General features: G+C 43.1%; 1 protein-coding gene across 1 annotated transcript; it reads left to right on the forward strand.

The window, feature by feature from the left end:
- The first annotated feature begins 505 nt into the window (after positions 1-505).
- RSPH9 (radial spoke head component 9) lies at positions 506-16,914 on the forward strand. The gene is made up of 5 exons (XM_063444133.1): positions 506-804; positions 5,694-5,859; positions 7,305-7,434; positions 9,847-9,993; positions 16,584-16,914. Exons 1-5 carry the CDS (start codon positions 575-577, stop codon positions 16,751-16,753), a joined length of 843 nt encoding a protein of 280 aa, XP_063300203.1. The 5' UTR covers positions 506-574; the 3' UTR covers positions 16,754-16,914.
- The last annotated feature ends 110 nt before the right edge of the window (positions 16,915-17,024 follow it).

Below are 17,024 nucleotides of genomic sequence, written 5' to 3' on the forward strand. Positions count from 1 at the left end.
TTATAATGTTGGGGTGCTGGGCAGGGTAGGGTTATAATGTTGGGGTGCTGGGCAGGGTAGGGTTATAATGTTGGGGTAACAGATTTGGTCAGAGTGTTACACACTAGAGATAGCCCCGCCCATTGCTGAATGCTGTGTGTAACTCTCTGTCAGACAGCGTGGGCCCCGCCCCTTGTTTTTCTGTCGCCAAGGAGACACAGAATTCTTGGCCCTGCCCGGCTGCCGTAGGTCTTGTTGCAATGGAGACAAAAAGCACTTGGTTCCATTCGGCCGCCGTAGTGGTGGTTGCCATGGAGCCGGCTGTGACGCGTTGCTAGGCACTCGGTGTTCGGCTCAGGAAGTTTGCTGTCAGCAGGGAATCCGCTCACACCGCGGGGTATCCGGTTATCTCGGTACCAGCCCGGTAATCTCAGTCCCGGTCCGGTTATCTCGGTACCAGCCCGGTAATCTCAGTCCCGGTCCGGTTATCTCGGTACCAGCCCGGTAATCTCAGTCCCGGTCCGGTTATCTCGGTACCAGCCCGGTAATCTCAGTCCCGGTCCGGTTATCTCGGTACCAGCCCGGTATCGCTGCAATGGAGGCGGACAAGCTGCCGGTTTCCCTGGATCTGGTGTCCGGCTCCGGGCAGGGTCTGAGCCCCGAGCAGAGTGCGGCCCTGCACACCTCCCTCCTCCTCCTGCGGAGAGACATGCAGCTAGCCCGGGTCTACCTGTGGGGCAAGATCCAGGGGGTCCGGGGAGACTATTACATAGCCCAGGGCACGGAGCCCGGAGAGGAACTGCGAGCAAGGAGGACCTTCTACAGGTAATCATCATATATAATAATAATAATAATATAATAATAATAATAATAATTAATAATATGACATAGCCCAGGGCCCGGAGCCCGGAAAGGAACTGCGAGCAAGGAGGACCTTCTACAGGTAATCATCATATATAATAATAATAATAAAATAATAATAATAATAATTAATAATATGACATAGCCCAGGGCACGGAGCCCGGAGAGGAACTGCGAGCAAGGAGGACCTTCTACAGGTAATCATCATATATAATAATAATAATATAATATAATAATAATAATAATAAGACATAGCCCAGGGCCCGGAGCCCGGAGAGGAACTGCGAGCAAGGAGGACCTTCTACAGGTAATCATCATATATAATAATAATAATAATAATATAATAATAATAATATGACATAGCCCAGGGCCCGGAGCCCGGAGAGGAACTGCGAGCAAGGAGGACCTTCTACAAATAATAATCACATATAATAATAATAATACATAGCCCAGGGCACGGAGCCCGGAGAGGAACTGCGAGCAAGGAGGACCTTCTACAGGTAATCATCATATATAATAATAATAATAATACGGAGCCCGGAGAGGAACTGCGAGCCAGGAGGACCTTCTACAGGTAATAATAATCATCATATATAATAATAATAATAATAATAATAATAACATAGCCCAGGGCCCGGAGAGCAACTGCGAGCAAGGAGGACCTTCTACAGGTAATAATAATCATCATATATAATAATAATAATAATAACATAGCCCAGGGCCCGGAGCCCGGAGAGCAACTGCGAGCAAGGAGGACCTTCTACAGGTAATAATAATCATCATATATAATAATAATATAATATGACATGGCCCAGGGCACGGAGCCAGGAGAGGAACTGCGAGCCCAGAGGACCTTCTACAGGTAATAATAATCATAATATATAATATTAAATATTATAATATAATATAATATGACATAGCCCAGGGCATGGAGTTAGGAGGACCTTCTACAGGTAGTAGTAATAATAATAATAATAAAAAAAAAAAAAAAATGACATAGCCCAGGGCACCGAGCCAGGAGAGGAACTGCGAGCCAGGAGGACTTTGTACAGGTAATAATCATAATATATAATAATAATATTGTCACGGCTTTCCTTAGTTGGGAGTCCGGTAGGCAGAGATTTGTGCTCACCCTTGCAGATATACACAGTCCAAGGTGATAAGGTTAGAAACCACCAGAAATATGAATCTGTGCACGGGGGCTTTGCATGAAAGGTGTTTCCAATACACGGTACAGACAAGGGCAAATCCAGAAGAGTAGTCAGACACGGTTCCAAAAGTCAGGGCATGCAGCGAACAGGCAATAACGGATAATCCAAGAAGAAAGGGTCACAAGCCAAGTCAGTCTTAGGAAACAGGATACAATGAACTGACACTGCCCTCAGGGAGAGGCAGTGTTTAATACCTGGAGTAATGATCAATCTGATAGACAGGTAGGATCCACTGGTGAAGTCCGGCCCCCTAGTGCTGCAGACAATTCTAGAATAAACAAGTTCTGAAGTGTCTCAGAGGCAAGAAAGCCGGAACAGGACATATGAGGACCACAGTTCAAATCCCCTGTTGGGCGCTTCTGGAGCGACCATGTCTGGATGTCACGGTGAGAAATATAATAAGACATAGCACAGAAGCCAGGAGAGGAACTGCAGGCCAGGAAAACCTTCTACAGGTTATAATCATAATATATAATAATACATAGCGAACCAGGAGAGGAACTGCAGGCCAGGAGGAGCTTCTACAGGTTATAATCATAATATATAATAATACATAGCGAACCAGGAGAGGAACTGCAGGCCAGGAGGAGCTTCTACAGGTTATAATCATAATATATAATAATACATAGCGAACCAGGAGAGGAACTGCAGGCCAGGAGGAGCTTCTACAGGTTATAATCATAATATATAATAATACATAGCGAACCAGGAGAGGAACTGCAGGCCAGGAGGAGCTTCTACAGGTAATTATAGTAATATAATATGACATGGCTAGGAGGACCTTCTAAAGGTAATTTTAATAATAATATAATATGACATAGCACCAGGGGCAAGGAGAGGAACTACCTTCTACAGGTAATTATATAATAATAATGTTACATAGCCAGTAATTATATAATACCTACTAAGTTCCAATATCTTTCCATGGCAGCAATACAGATGGGTATAGCTTCTCTCACTTCAAAATTGGACCTCCTGATTAAATTATAAAAAGAGACTCCATCCCCTACCCCTCAGTCTTTTTTTCCCTGTCCTCTTCATTTGGATGCCGGATATTTTGCACCTCTTCCTTTTTTTTTTTTTTTTTTCGGCTTACTTGTTTCTATGGTACCCCTAGCCTAGGGGGAGTTCAGACACTCTCCCCATGGAAGCCTCAGGACAAGGCGCCTCACCAAAGCCAGATTCCATGGTTAAAGGGACACTATAGTCACCAGAACAACTACAGCTTATTCTATTTGTTCTTGTGAGTAGAATCATTCCCTTCAGGCTTTTTGCAGTAAACCATGTGTTATTCATAGAAGAGGCAGTTCTTACATTACAGCCTAGGAATACCTCCACTGGCCACTCATCAGATGGCTACTAGAGGTGCTTCCTGGGGCACTGCCATTCAGTATCTACACCCTCTGTATGGAGACACTGAACTTTCCTCGTACAGATGCATTGATTCAATGCATCTCTATGAGGAGATGCTGAGGGCTGTGTTTGGTTTGTGCTGGCTCTGCCCCTGATCTGCCTATTTGACGACCTTAGCCAATCCTATGCTTTCCTATGAGAAAGCATTGTGATTGGCTGAGAGAATCATTTCTGCTGATGTCAGCCAGGCAGATCAGGGGCAGAGCCAGCAACAGCAGCCTTAAAAACAAGTAAGACTTCATTATATTTAGAAGGGCAAGGGGGGCTAGATGGTGTTTTTGACACTAAAGGGTCAGGAATACTTTTTTGTTCCTGACCTTATAGTGTTCCTTTAACGTCGACAACGGATGCCTGTCAGACTGGTTGGGGAGCGCATCAGGGTTCACACCATATCCAAGATCTCTGGAGCCACAGATTAATTCACCAGTTCTTTAATGTTACGAAGCTTCAATCAGTTTTTTCAGGCCCTTCTCCACTTCCCATACCTGAAACATCTTTGGGTTAAATTGATAGTAGCCAACACTTTGGTGGTGTCCAATTTCAATCACCAAGGGGAAACAAAAAGCAGGAGTCTGAGGAAGATTATTTCCCTCTGATGTCTTGGAACAACCAGGTGGCAAGATTGTTTTTGCACTTCTTCGATCCTTTGGCAAAAGGCAGGGATGCTCTATAATGAGTGGAGATTCAATATGGGGTACATATTCCCTCCAGATCCTTTCATATTCCCTCTATAAAAAGGGATACTATCGTCACCAAATCAACTTTATCTTAATGAAGCAGTTTTGGTGTATAGATCATGCCCCTGCAGTCTCACTGCTCAATTCTCAGCCATGTAGGAGTTAAATCACTTTTATTCCATCCAAGCAGCACTAGTCCTAGCTTCATTAAACTAAAGTTGTTTTGGTGCCTATACTTTATGTAGCGGAGCTCCCTGTACCCCGGCTGGGTACCTCTGCCAAGGACTGCTTCCTAGCTGGAACAGGGGAGAACCTCAGCACTTCTGCCCCAGTCGATGTGGCTTGACCAAGTCAGGAACTGTACAAACTCTATTATCTCCCAGGTACAGAAAAGCATACAATTTAAAACACCCCAAAAGTACATTTTAATTACTTCAGAACCCCACGAAAGTAATATCACCGAATGGCTTGGATCTGAGCGCACACTTTGCCGAAATATCACTCAGATCCCTTCATTGGTTTCTTTCCCTCAAAGCTACTAAATGAGCGCAGTGAGTGGGACAGCAAAAGAAGAACAAGTGCCGATATGCAAGGTACTGCGTCTCTCATCTGGGGGAGGTGTCACGGCAAGGGTACACAATTCATTGTTACACTATAGTATATTGCCATTTAATGTAATTTGTGTTGTGCATATATGAACTTTCTGCCTGGTAGAGGTGATATTGTCAATTGCAAAAGGAGTTAATTTGATTGTGTATAGGAGGTCAGAGCTTACGACCTAAATTCCTCTTTGAAGCTGGGACCGCATAAGTGGCCTGGAAGTCTGGCTTCAGTATAAACTAACTCTCTCATTTGCCATATGTCTTGATTCCCTCTTAGATAAGGAGTCCTTTGATATGAACAAGCCTTGTGTTCCAATATCATATGCAGAAGAGACATTAATACCTACCCACAGATTAATACTCAAGCCTCATCTTTATCACATCTAGAATGGGCAAGCACAATCTTCCAATCAAGCCCAAACATGATTTGCAAATAAGGGGACCCCACAAACAATACATTACTAAACAGCCCTGACCTGAGCGCCCAAGTTCTCCAAATCGCGCTCATATCCATGCAGTGTAGTTAGGTCCTCTATCCGGCTACATATATAATAACTCCCAAACGGTGTCCATGGCATACGTACGTGGGAAGGAGCGTTTGTCACACTTTAATTCAGGAAGCAGATTGTGAATCATTAGGGAATGCATTCCCGAGTGATTCTTAAACTATTTGTTAATATTTTACAGCCTTTTGAGGCTGGTTTGAATGTACTTGAAGCTCGTTTGGATCTTTTCAAAGGCGTTTTACCTATTTACAAGGAAAATATGTGTGATGGTACCTATTTTTGTGTACTGACAAAGGACTGTCTGTGAAACTTATTGTCATTTGTAATTTTGATGGTAAATATTATTTTGACTCCAGTGGATATGTCTTTCGTGGCGCCTGGGTGACCGGGTGGTCTGTCACATCTGTAAAATAAGAACATTTGTCTTTGTGCCTTATCTTACAGTTTGAATTGCATGGACTGGTGCCTCCTACCTCCAGCCACTGAGGACCTCATTGCACAGACCCAGGTGGTGCGTGGCAGATTTATAGGAGATCCATCCCACGAGTATGAACATGTCACTCAGAGAAAGGTGGGGGAAGGCAATGCAGAGTACAGCGAGGAAGTAACGGTAAGTAACAGGAGTTATTTACTTTATATTGCATCATCTGGACTCAAGAACAGCAACTTTTACTCCAATAACCACTCAGACATATAATTATTCAGCAATAATGTTATTACAGGCCTATTTGATCATAGGAAATTTCAGATTTTACCCTAAACTTATGGTAAAACAATGGGGGCTTTGTGAAATGTGTAGATAGTATATTTATATATGTGCAATGTATTCTTAAGATGGTGATGCTCCCCCTTTTTTATTTTTATTATTATTATTATTGGTAGCACTTTGCAATATTATGAAAGGAGGGAAATTTTAACAATAAATGAGACAAGGTAGATGAGGGTCCTGCTCAAACGAGCTTACAGTCTAGAGGAGGTGGGGTATTAAAACACGATAGGAATGGCAGCAAGGGGATAGCAACAAAATAAGGTGGAAAAGTAGCAGAGCTGGAGGTAAGAGTGTAGTGTGGCTCTATAGGAGAGAGCAAGAGACAAATATGTGACATAGAAGTTACTCTGGGAGGCCATGAGCATTTCTGAACATATGCGTTTAAAGGGACTATTTAATTGATTGAAGACTAGGGGAGAGTCTGATGGGGTAAGCTTGAGCTAGCAGTAAGGGTGCGAGCAGCAGACAGGAGAAGGTCACCGGCAGAGCAGCGAGAAGGGGCGTACTTACAAATAAGTGAAGAAATGTAAGAGCTAAGGGTTAGTATTTCGAATTAACTCCTATAGATTACTGGAAGCTAGTGTAAGAATCGACAGAGGCGCCATGTTCTCTTTCCTATCTTTTTTCCTGTTTTGACTTCCTATTCATACACATTTCTGTATATATTGTAATAATCTGTCTCCTTGGTTATTGTTATCTCTTTCTAGAACACATTACAGTTTGGGTTCTTTGCATCCTCCACTGATAGCTCCACAATCTCCGTATTACTTCCTTCTCGCATGGCTCTATAACCCGCTGCCTCTATGTGTGCTCGGCCATGGCTGACATGACCTCTGATATGCCGCACTGTGATGTCATCCTACACTCTCATAGATCACCTGTGTCCTTTGTCTTGTGTACCTCCTCCACTTCCTAATGACCATCTATTCTCACAGTCCCAAGTATCTTTTTTTAATTAACTGCTTCCCTCCCACACTGAGCTCACTGTTAATTCTGCTGCGATCTCTAAAATAATTATTAATAATGTCTTCTCACTCTCCCATCCGTAAACCCCGTTTCTCCCTGTATCCTACGCTAGTTTTAGTTCCCAGTTAATGAAGATGAGGATTCTATCATCATCGACCTCCTGCCTCTCTATATACGCGCATCTATCCATGCAGGGGCCCCACTATAAGTGTCCTGAGAAGTATATAATTACTTTGCTTTAGTAGTGGGCAGGCATGATGTGGATATAAATAGGGTGAATGTTTCTCAGTATTTGTGTGTGCATCTGTGTCTTTCTTTAGACCCACATAAAGGAAGAGTCCCGTCTGGTTGCTACAATTGCATTGATAGACAAGGAGGCGGCTGTGGTGCCACGTGGAGCTTTCGTTAAGAACCCTCTTGGACAGGTCCAGATCAATTATTGCTTCAGAGGTGAGAAATCAGTTTGTTTTGGCATGAGGTTTCCCTCTCTGAGTAACTCTGGGTGGGCACTTTTTTATTTCACTGTATCCTGGGCTCTGGTGGTAATAGCTCTCCAGTCCACCCTGCCTAACCTAGGATTAATTGACCTACCTGTAAGCTTGTGTCTCAAAATGTTCAAAACGTTTTGCATCATCTGGCTTTTGCAATTGAAATACCGTATATACTCGAGTATAAGACGAGTTTTTCAGCACATTTTTTTGTGCTGAAAAAAACCCATTCGTCTTATACTCGAGTGAGTGTCTGTATTATGGCAACTTACATTACCATAATACAGACAAGGGCCTGTTGGGGGCTGGCAGCGAGCTGTAACTTACCTTTCCTGCAGCTCCTGTCAGCTCCCTTCTCTCACCTCCGGTAAGGTCAGCTCCCTCTGCAAGTCTCGCGACCCCGCAGCACTGACCTTGCGGCTCTCGCGAGACTTGCAGAGGGAGCTGACCGGAGGTGAGAGAAGGGAGTTGACAGGAGCTGCTGTGAAGGTAAGTTACAGCTCGCTGCCAGCCCCCCTCCACTGAACTGCCAATGCCACTGGACCACCAGGGAATGAGAGCCCCCCTCCCTGGCCAGCTAACAAGCAGGAAGGGGGGACAAAAAAATATAAATACAAATTTAAATAATAAAATAAAAATAATATAAAAATAAAATCTAATATATATATAAAAAAAAATATATATATATATATATATATATATAAAAAATGTTTAATATAATAATGTTATGGACAAAAAAATTATAAAAATGCCCACCCCCCACCAAGGCTCTGCATCACGCACACACACTGTGTGGAATTGAGTCATACGAGTAAAGACAAGTCTTTCTAGAAGCTTTGAGGAAAAATGAAGCAGGGATATGGGACCATAGTTGGAAGTGGAAGACGGATCTTGGAACGGCTTTTTTAGCCCATTAAGGACACATGACATGTGTGACAAGTCATGATTCCCTTGTATTCCAGAAGTTTGGTCCTTAAGGGGTTAAGGGGAGCAAGGACAACGCCAGATGAAAGAGCAGTTTAGGATGTGTGTTAAGGATATTACAAGACAAGGGGTGAGAGCTCTGATGAGGTGGGAAGGTACTGGATCAAGCGGACAGGTGGTGGGACGAAAGGAGAACCGCAGCCACCTCCTGTTCAGTAGTTGGAGGGTAGGGGTGATATGGTTCAAGTGAGGTTGAGACAGATAGGTGAGAAGGGGGGGGGGGGGGGGGGGAATTAATTCATTAACTGTTTAATCTTGTCAGTAATGTAACATGCAAAGCTATCAGCTTAAAGATTAGTTTGTGGGGTGCCCACAGCAGGGCGAAGAAGAGTGTTAAAAGTATTAAAGAGATGCCTAGAATTGTGGGTGCATGAACTAATGAGAAAAGAAAAGCTAGATTGTTTAGCAAGGGTGAGGGCTGTATGAGCCCAAGACAAATTTATAGTGTAGAAAGTCTGACAAAGCAGTGTTTAGCTGAACGGGAGCATCTCTGCAGGAAGCCGGTTGACTTAGTGTGCCTCGGTTGGATGCACGCCCTCCTTGAGGAGCATGCTTGGAGTGGGGCCGCAGCGTCTAGGGCAGAGGTGAGGGTAGCATTTTATGAGGAGATAGCCAGAGAGGGACAGTAGAAGGTATGGATGGATGAAAGTTTGCAATAGAGATCAGCTGACAGTTGATGATTGAGTAATATATAAGCACGCACAATATTTATTATGTGTTTATATATTACTCAATCACCCGGGGTGGCAAGACATAGCCTTACATATTATTGGTATATTTCTTTTTCCTATTCAAAATATTGGTCCTTTAGAGTGTGTGTGTGTGTCTCACTGGCTTGTAGAGCATCACCACCTAGCTCCAATCTCACTGGCTTGCAGAGCATCACCACCTAGCTCCAATCTCACTGGCTTGCAGAGCATCACCACCTAGCTCCAATCTCACTGGCTTGCAGAGCATCACCACCTAGCTCTAATCTCACTGGTTTGCAGAGCATCACCACTTAGCTCTAATCTCACTGGTTTGTAGAGCATCACCACTTAGCTCTAATCTCACTGGTTTGCAGAGCATCACCACTTAGCTTAAATCACATTGGCTTGCAGAGCATCACCACCAAGCTCCAGTGTTATTGGCTTGCAGATCATCACCACCTAGCTCCAGTCTTACTGGCTTGCAGATCATTACATCATTTGTTACTATCTATGAAAGAATTTGAGAATATTAATCTATGCCTCTATCCTGCTCCTTTTAATGCTTTTCTCTACTATAGACATTGACAATATTTGCCCACTGATGTTCAGTACCATCCCTATTTCTTTGCTTTGCATCCCTATTTCTTTGCTTTGTGCAAATTTAAAAATAACCTGGTGTTTACTTCTAATTCCCCCACTAGGCCTTACAGTGAGCGAAGCCAAAAAGCTCAGCTCTTTTTTCCACTTCACACCAACCCCGAATCCGAAGAAGAGATCTCTTCTGGAGAAGGCAGATCTGAACCCATCCTTAGATTTCTTAGACTCGCTGGAACACGATATCCCCAAAGGTGAGAAGTGTGAGATGTCCCGTACATTGCCTAAACGTTGACCATCCTAAGGGTCGTTATCCATATCGTACAATCATACGCTTCTATCCTTGTCACATCTATTGCTAGAGACAAAGGTAAACAACATGAAGAACCATCCTACGGATATGTCAATGAAGAGTACTTTCATAACGGGTTCTATTTATTCAGAGCAGCTCTGGCCTTATTCCTTCTACCCAATGGTTTGCAACTGCATGGGCGTCTGAAAACACTAAGTATATGAGCAGGAGAATAAAGAAATCTCACGGCAATAGGCAGAGGAAATGAGTGAGATAGCAACTGAGTACAACTCACTACACTATGCAGAGAAATTAGTAAGATAGCAACCGAGTGTGACTTACTACACTATGCAGGGAAATTAGTGAGATAGCTGTGCCTGCGTTTGACTTACTACACTATGCAGGGAAATTAGTGAGATAGCAACCGAGTGTGACTTACTACACTATGCAGGGAAATTAGTAAGATAGCAACAGAGTGTGACTTACTACACTATGCAGGGAAATTTGTGAGATAGCTGTGCCTGAGTGTGACTTATTGCACTATGCAGGGAAATTAGTGAGATAGCAACCGAGTGTGACTTACTACACTATGCAGGGAAATTAGTAAGATAGCAACAGAGTGTGACTTACTACACTATGCAGGGAAATTAGTGAGATAGCTGTGCCTGCGGTTGACTTACTGCACTATGCAGGGAAATTAGTGAGATAGCTGTGCCTGAGTGTGACTTACCACACTATGCAGGGAAATTAGTGAGATAGCAACCGAGTGTGACTTACTACACTATGCAGGGAAATTAGTGAGATAGCTGTGCCTGCGTTTGACTTACTGCACTATGCAGGGAAATTAGTGAGACAGCTGTGCCTGCGTTTGACTTACTGCACTATGAAGGAGAGAGAGGAGTGGACTAGCTGGGTCTGAGTTTGACTATGCACACCTAGGAGAGAGGCTGTGTGAGATGTAGAGGGGTCAAGGTGATATCGCATGGTGTTCAAGTCAAGAGCAGAATGAGAAACATTGAACAGTATCCACTGATCTGTCATTTTTTTCAATTTTGGTTATTTTTTTCTAGAGAAGATGGAATGTCCTGGTTAATCCCCAGAGTTCCCGATTTATGAGGGTAAAACTGTTAGCTTCCCCCATCCCAGAGTAGGGAGTGAGGCAAGAATTGAATGAAAGCCATTCTCAACCATCTCAGTGAGTAGCAATCAGTATGTTTTAGCATCAAACTGGAGCGTAAGAAGCACTATTTAACCCATAATGATTACAATCTTAAAGTTATATACAATTAAAATAAATAACTAGTTTGTTGTTTGTCCTGGAGTGATGTGTTGGCCTGGCTATTGAAACGGCTAGAACTAGCTATTTGAGATATTTTATCTATTTTACAACTTTAAAATGAACTGCTTTCTGCTGTTTTCTAAAACAATCTTCACAGCGATTGAATAAGGAGGCCATCTGATAATACTCTGTAAACGCTGCTCTGGAAATGATTTCTCAGAGTACGCGTTTAATGGGAATAAAGGACATACTGTCCTCATCTAAGGAGAGTCTGTTTTACGATGTGAAAATCTGTCTGAAAGCTGCCATGGTTGGATATGAAAGTTGACTGTACTAGTGGAGAGCAGGTTCTGAGTGAGACTTTCATGATATGCAAAGAGAGGAGTGATACGGCAGAGTTAGGGAGAGACTGCACCAAATATAGACATATTGGGGGAAATCCCAGCGTCATGTCTGGTATATATAGACAGGTTAATGAACTGAGACAGGAATAACGGCCACTATGGACAAAAGCTCCTATCATGTTGCTGCCAATAGACAGACGCTGGTCGACGCGTTTTGTGCTATCGCAGCACTTTCTCAAGACCCCCAAAAATTTGTATCCGGCTATGCATAGAGATCCCCGCTGTGGGTCAGTATAAAACTGCCAACTCGGACAGACCTGGAAGGTAACACTCAAAGCCCGGTGCCAAAACATTGGACAGCTGATCCTTACACCTAATCGGATCGGTGTACTTTGCATATAAGTAGAGGCGCAACTGCTAAATGTTTATATGAACAGAGAAAACCAAAGAAAATAAACATATGAACATATAACTCATACCGTACAGAAATTGCGGTTTCAGTTTATTACTATATCCGTGACTACATGGAACACAGGTGCTGAAAATTGCATTTAACCCCTTAAGGACCAAACTTCTGGAATAAAAGGGAATCACGACATGTCACACATGTCATGTGTCCTTAAGGGGTTAAGGCCGTTAAGCAGCGCATTAGTTTAAATGTGAGTAACTAAACTTGTCACAAGTCAGTGGATTTGACATGTTAATGGCTGAGGTTGGGCCAATCGTGACGTCTGATTGATCACAATCCCACCATCCTGACACTTTAACCATTATCTCATTGCTGAAAGAGGCTCGAGAATTTAAGTTGAAAACTAATTTAGGTAATTATAACTCTGCAAAAGAACCATCAATAAAGTCAACAATGCAAAAGAAAGAACTTGTAAACAATTAACCAGCACCCGGAGATATTTCTTAGCAGCTTATTTACTAAACTCAAAAAGTTATAACTCTGGCTGAATGGAAGAATTTTTACATCAAGTATTTTTGCCTCACTTTTCCCATTTGGATTAAATTTACAGAATTATATTGAATAATGTCCAGGACTAGGGATGGGTCCTGATCTTTCTCCTCGAAATTATTTTGTGTCAAGACAAATAGGCAAATAGGCTACTACTTTAATCTTTTGGACTAGTAGTTTTGTTGTTGTTTTTATTTCCACATCCTTTCTCTAGTTTCTCTTGAGATGGGGAGATAAAGGAGAGTACAGCTAGTGTTTCTTTGAATAGACAGAGAGTGTTGCGATCAGTTAGATTTTATTGGACAGAGAAATAAAGAGACAGAATGCAAAAGAAGTGATGGTGCGCAATAATGAATAAAAAAACCTCACTGTGGGTGTCTTTAAAGGATAATACCTCTATTCAATATATAATACAGTCAGCAATTTAGCATCCGTGTCACAAACCTAGGTATTATGAATACACCTAGTATGCACCTAGATTATATATTGAATAGAGGTTTTATCCTTAAAGACACCCACAGTGAGGTTTTTATTCATTATTGCGCACCATCACTTCTTTTGTATTACTGTATCCAAGTTTCATTACCAGGATTTGTTTGTTGGTTGCTGCATTTATTAGATCTACTGTATTCAGCGCCACCCTATTTATATATTTTTATAAAGAGACAGAATGGCTGATGAGGAGTCTCACTGCTGGAGGTCTCAGGATTACAGAAACATTTTTATCCCATCAGGAAAAATTCTAAAAGTGAAGCAATCATCATGAAGACAAATGATACATTCCTGACGGCTCCATCTTTAGATCGTCCAGAATGGCTCTTTATAAATCACCGTATATAACCTGTTCACAAGACATCAGATATCCCTAATGTAACGGAACCGCTGGCACCCTGACCGTGTACCTTCCGTTGATGGATGCTCCTAGTGCTTCCCGAGGACTCCAAGCACTCTGCCTGACACCATAACCACTGCAGACCCCACGAACCGCCGCAGCTTGGTTGGGGTCTCGCCGTCTCCTCCCACTCTGGACCCAAGACCAGGGTCCAGCTTCCAGTAGGTGGACCTCTCCGAATTCCATAGAGCAGGAACAGGAACAGGAACACGCTCTTAGCAGAGCTTAGTGATTATACCCTGGGGAGTATAGTGATTATAGCAATCCCCAGAGTGTAGTTCTCCAATCCCCCAAACATGAGCCGAAACTTCATGAAGGTCCAAGATGATCTGAACTTTTAATGACCACACACTGTCTTTTATGCAAGTCCCCATGCAAGGGGACATCCCACAGGGTGGGACACGGTACAACCAATCCTTTACAGGCAAACCGTAAAACACACCCAAACATACAATCCCTCCCCTCTGCCTGTGATATAATTACTGAACACAATGGGTTAATGTAATTTATCACAGGCAGGGAAAATACACTTTTTATACATGTAACTTTAAAAATATGCATCATATTCACACAAAACATATATATTCAGAATCAGCATACTTTAAATATAAACATAACCAAAAATCACACAAATCCCTCCAGTGGATAAAAAGTTAGGTTGAAGTCCTTTATGACCGACTGCAAGCACATTTTCCTGCCCAAAACAGTTCCATAGATTTGGGCTGTGCGGACGGTCAATTTTATGCAGAAAAATGACTAAGTCCCATTCGAACGTGCGTTCGAATTGCCGAACGGGACTTAGTCTCTGCAGGTGAAAATGCAGTGTAGGAGAAGGTAAGGGTCAGCGGTGTTCGGTGAAATGTTTAACCGATTTCAGTTCCATGAATTTGGCTTCACACACCGCTGACCTCGTTCGAATGAACAAAGATGGCCGCCACCACGTGTTCGTTTGTCAAACGGCGACCCCCCAGTGGTCGGCAATTTACCTACAGCAGGCTCCCAGCCTGGGAGGTAAATTGCCTGCACACTTCCACTTCTGGGTGGTCCATCTGTGTGGAACTTGGTTCAGTAAGCCCCATTTACTGAACCAAGTGGCAAATAGCAATTTAACAAAATATTTTAACTAAGTCTGGGGACACTGGGGACAGTCTTAAAGGGGCATTGTCACACAAAGTCTCAATATGTCCCCAGACGGTTCTTAAAGGGCCAGCATGGTCCAATACAAGTCCATAAGCCACAATGCAGTTCTTAAAGGGCCAGCAGCAGCACAATATAAATCCATAGTCCAAATAATGTTTGTAAAGGGCCATACAACCCAGGGCCATAGTCATGAGGCAGGAGGCTGGCAATCAGGCTCCTCCAACAGCCAGGGGCAAAGGGCAGCTTGTCACCTAAAAATCCGGTGACAAAAGGCATTTCGTCACACCTAATTCTATTCCTATTTTAAAGATCTTCTGCTATCAAGTTGGTGAAATGTTGATGAAACTTGGAATAATAGTTCTGGTCAAAGTGCCTGTAAACTCAACGCAGCCGTTAGTGTTAAAACATCGCCAACCACTCCCGTCTGACGGGAAGGTTCCCACGAACTAGACATAGTTCCCAGGTTTCCCTGCACCGCACCCTCATCCTCTCCCCCAAGTACTTTAAAATCCACAGAGCTAGCCTTTGGCAGGTGGCATAGAAAATAAAATATGTTTCTGATTGCAAAATAAATAAAGTACAGGGGAAAGTATTGCACGTTTGCCCTACCCTATAGTCTCTGTGAATCTCAGAGCATACAAATAGGCCATTCTACTTTCTAAAAAGCCAAACTATTCACTAAGCCCTTACAGCTGCTAATGTTTAGGTGGAAGATGATTTACCTGTTTGGCTCACTCTGATCACTCAGAAAGGCAGTGGAGGCTATATTTACCCCCTGCTGTGTCCTTCACACTCAAGCAAATTCTCACCAATTCTTACATCCTAAAATTATTAATGTATCCACTCTATTGTGCCGAGTCCTCATTCTGCGGACAACTTGTGTTATGAAACTTTTCGAATAATCAGTGGTTCCCAAACTTTAGGTTCAAGGCGCCCTTAATATTTCAATATTTTTCCAAGGCGCCCCAAGTTAAAAGAATTTCCTAGGTTGTATACATGTACAGCTCAGTGGTATATACTGGGCCCCTGTTTGGCAGAATTGTTTGCCATTCAAGTGCAGATCCAGAACCTTGGGAGGGACACTGGCAGATTATTTAAAGAAACAATCCAGGCACAATAACCACTACAGCACTTTGTAGTGGTTTTGTTGCCAGTAGTGCTGTAGTTCCCTCCAAGAGTAAGTAGTCAAACTGTTTAAGAACTGTTTGCCAACTTACCTGGGATCTGCTGGGATAGGGGCTGTAGTAGGAGATAGGGGCAGTAGTGTGTCTGAGGAGTGCAATATGAGTGTGTGTATGTGAGGCAGCTTGTGTGGAAGGGGTACAGTGTATGGGAGGGCAGTGTGAGGGGTACAGTTTGTGTGTATTGGGGGAGTAATTGTGGGTCTGTGTGGGTAGGAAGGCAGATAAATATATACATATATATATTTATATTTCTTTTGATATCCCCCCCCCCTCCCTGCTTACCTTTGCCTGGGAGGGGGGACATTACCTGCAGTCCCTGGTGGTCCGGTGGGGAAGCCCTGATGGTCCCAGTGGTGTGAGTGAACTCTAGCAGCTTCAGTAGCTGCTAGATTTCACTCACGCGATATTCGGAGCATTGCCATGGCAACACTCCGAGCTCCCGAGAGGAGAACCCAGCGGAGCTGCAGGTTAGAGCAGCTGGATGAAGAGTGGGCTCCTGGAGGACCCAGGTAAGTTTACACATTACTCTTGGTGGATGCTAGTGTGCTACTGGCACTGTAACCACTACAGTGAGCTGTAATTGTTACAGTGCTTGGGAGTAATCCTTTAAGGTTTATAGTAATTTGTCCAATTACATTTGGCCCACTAAAATGGAGACACTTAATAAAAGGTGCTCAAAATTATACACCATCCAAGTTTATAGAAGTAAATACTCTGGATATAATGTGTTAACAGTCAATTTCCTTTATTGACAGGTTCATGGAGTCTGCAGTTTGAACAGGGAGGCAGCGTCCTGATCCTGCGCAGCCTCCTTTGGCTCGGAATGACTTTCTATCACATCCCTCTGACTTCTCAACATGGCTACATCTACATCGGGAACGGAGAGAGGAACATTGACCTGCCGTTCATGATTTCAACCGCTTAGTATCTAATGTTCCATTTACCGAGCACAGAGCAGCCATAGGAACTACAGGAAACAGACAGTATCGACAGTGAACTTTGCTCCAGAACTGTTATTTATGAATACAACAATTGCTGTTCTTTGTTTTCCAAACATTAATAAAGCAATTTCTGGTCACATTTAAACAGATACAGCTGTACTGAATTTGGTCTGGTATTAGGAGGACAAAAAAAAATTCTAGTGATTCTTAGCATGACAAAGTAATTTATGAGATTGAGATTCTCCAATGGGATTG

Source organism: Pelobates fuscus, chromosome 2 (genome assembly GCF_036172605.1).
Source record: "Pelobates fuscus isolate aPelFus1 chromosome 2, aPelFus1.pri, whole genome shotgun sequence".
Taxonomy (NCBI): Eukaryota; Metazoa; Chordata; class Amphibia; order Anura; family Pelobatidae; genus Pelobates; species Pelobates fuscus.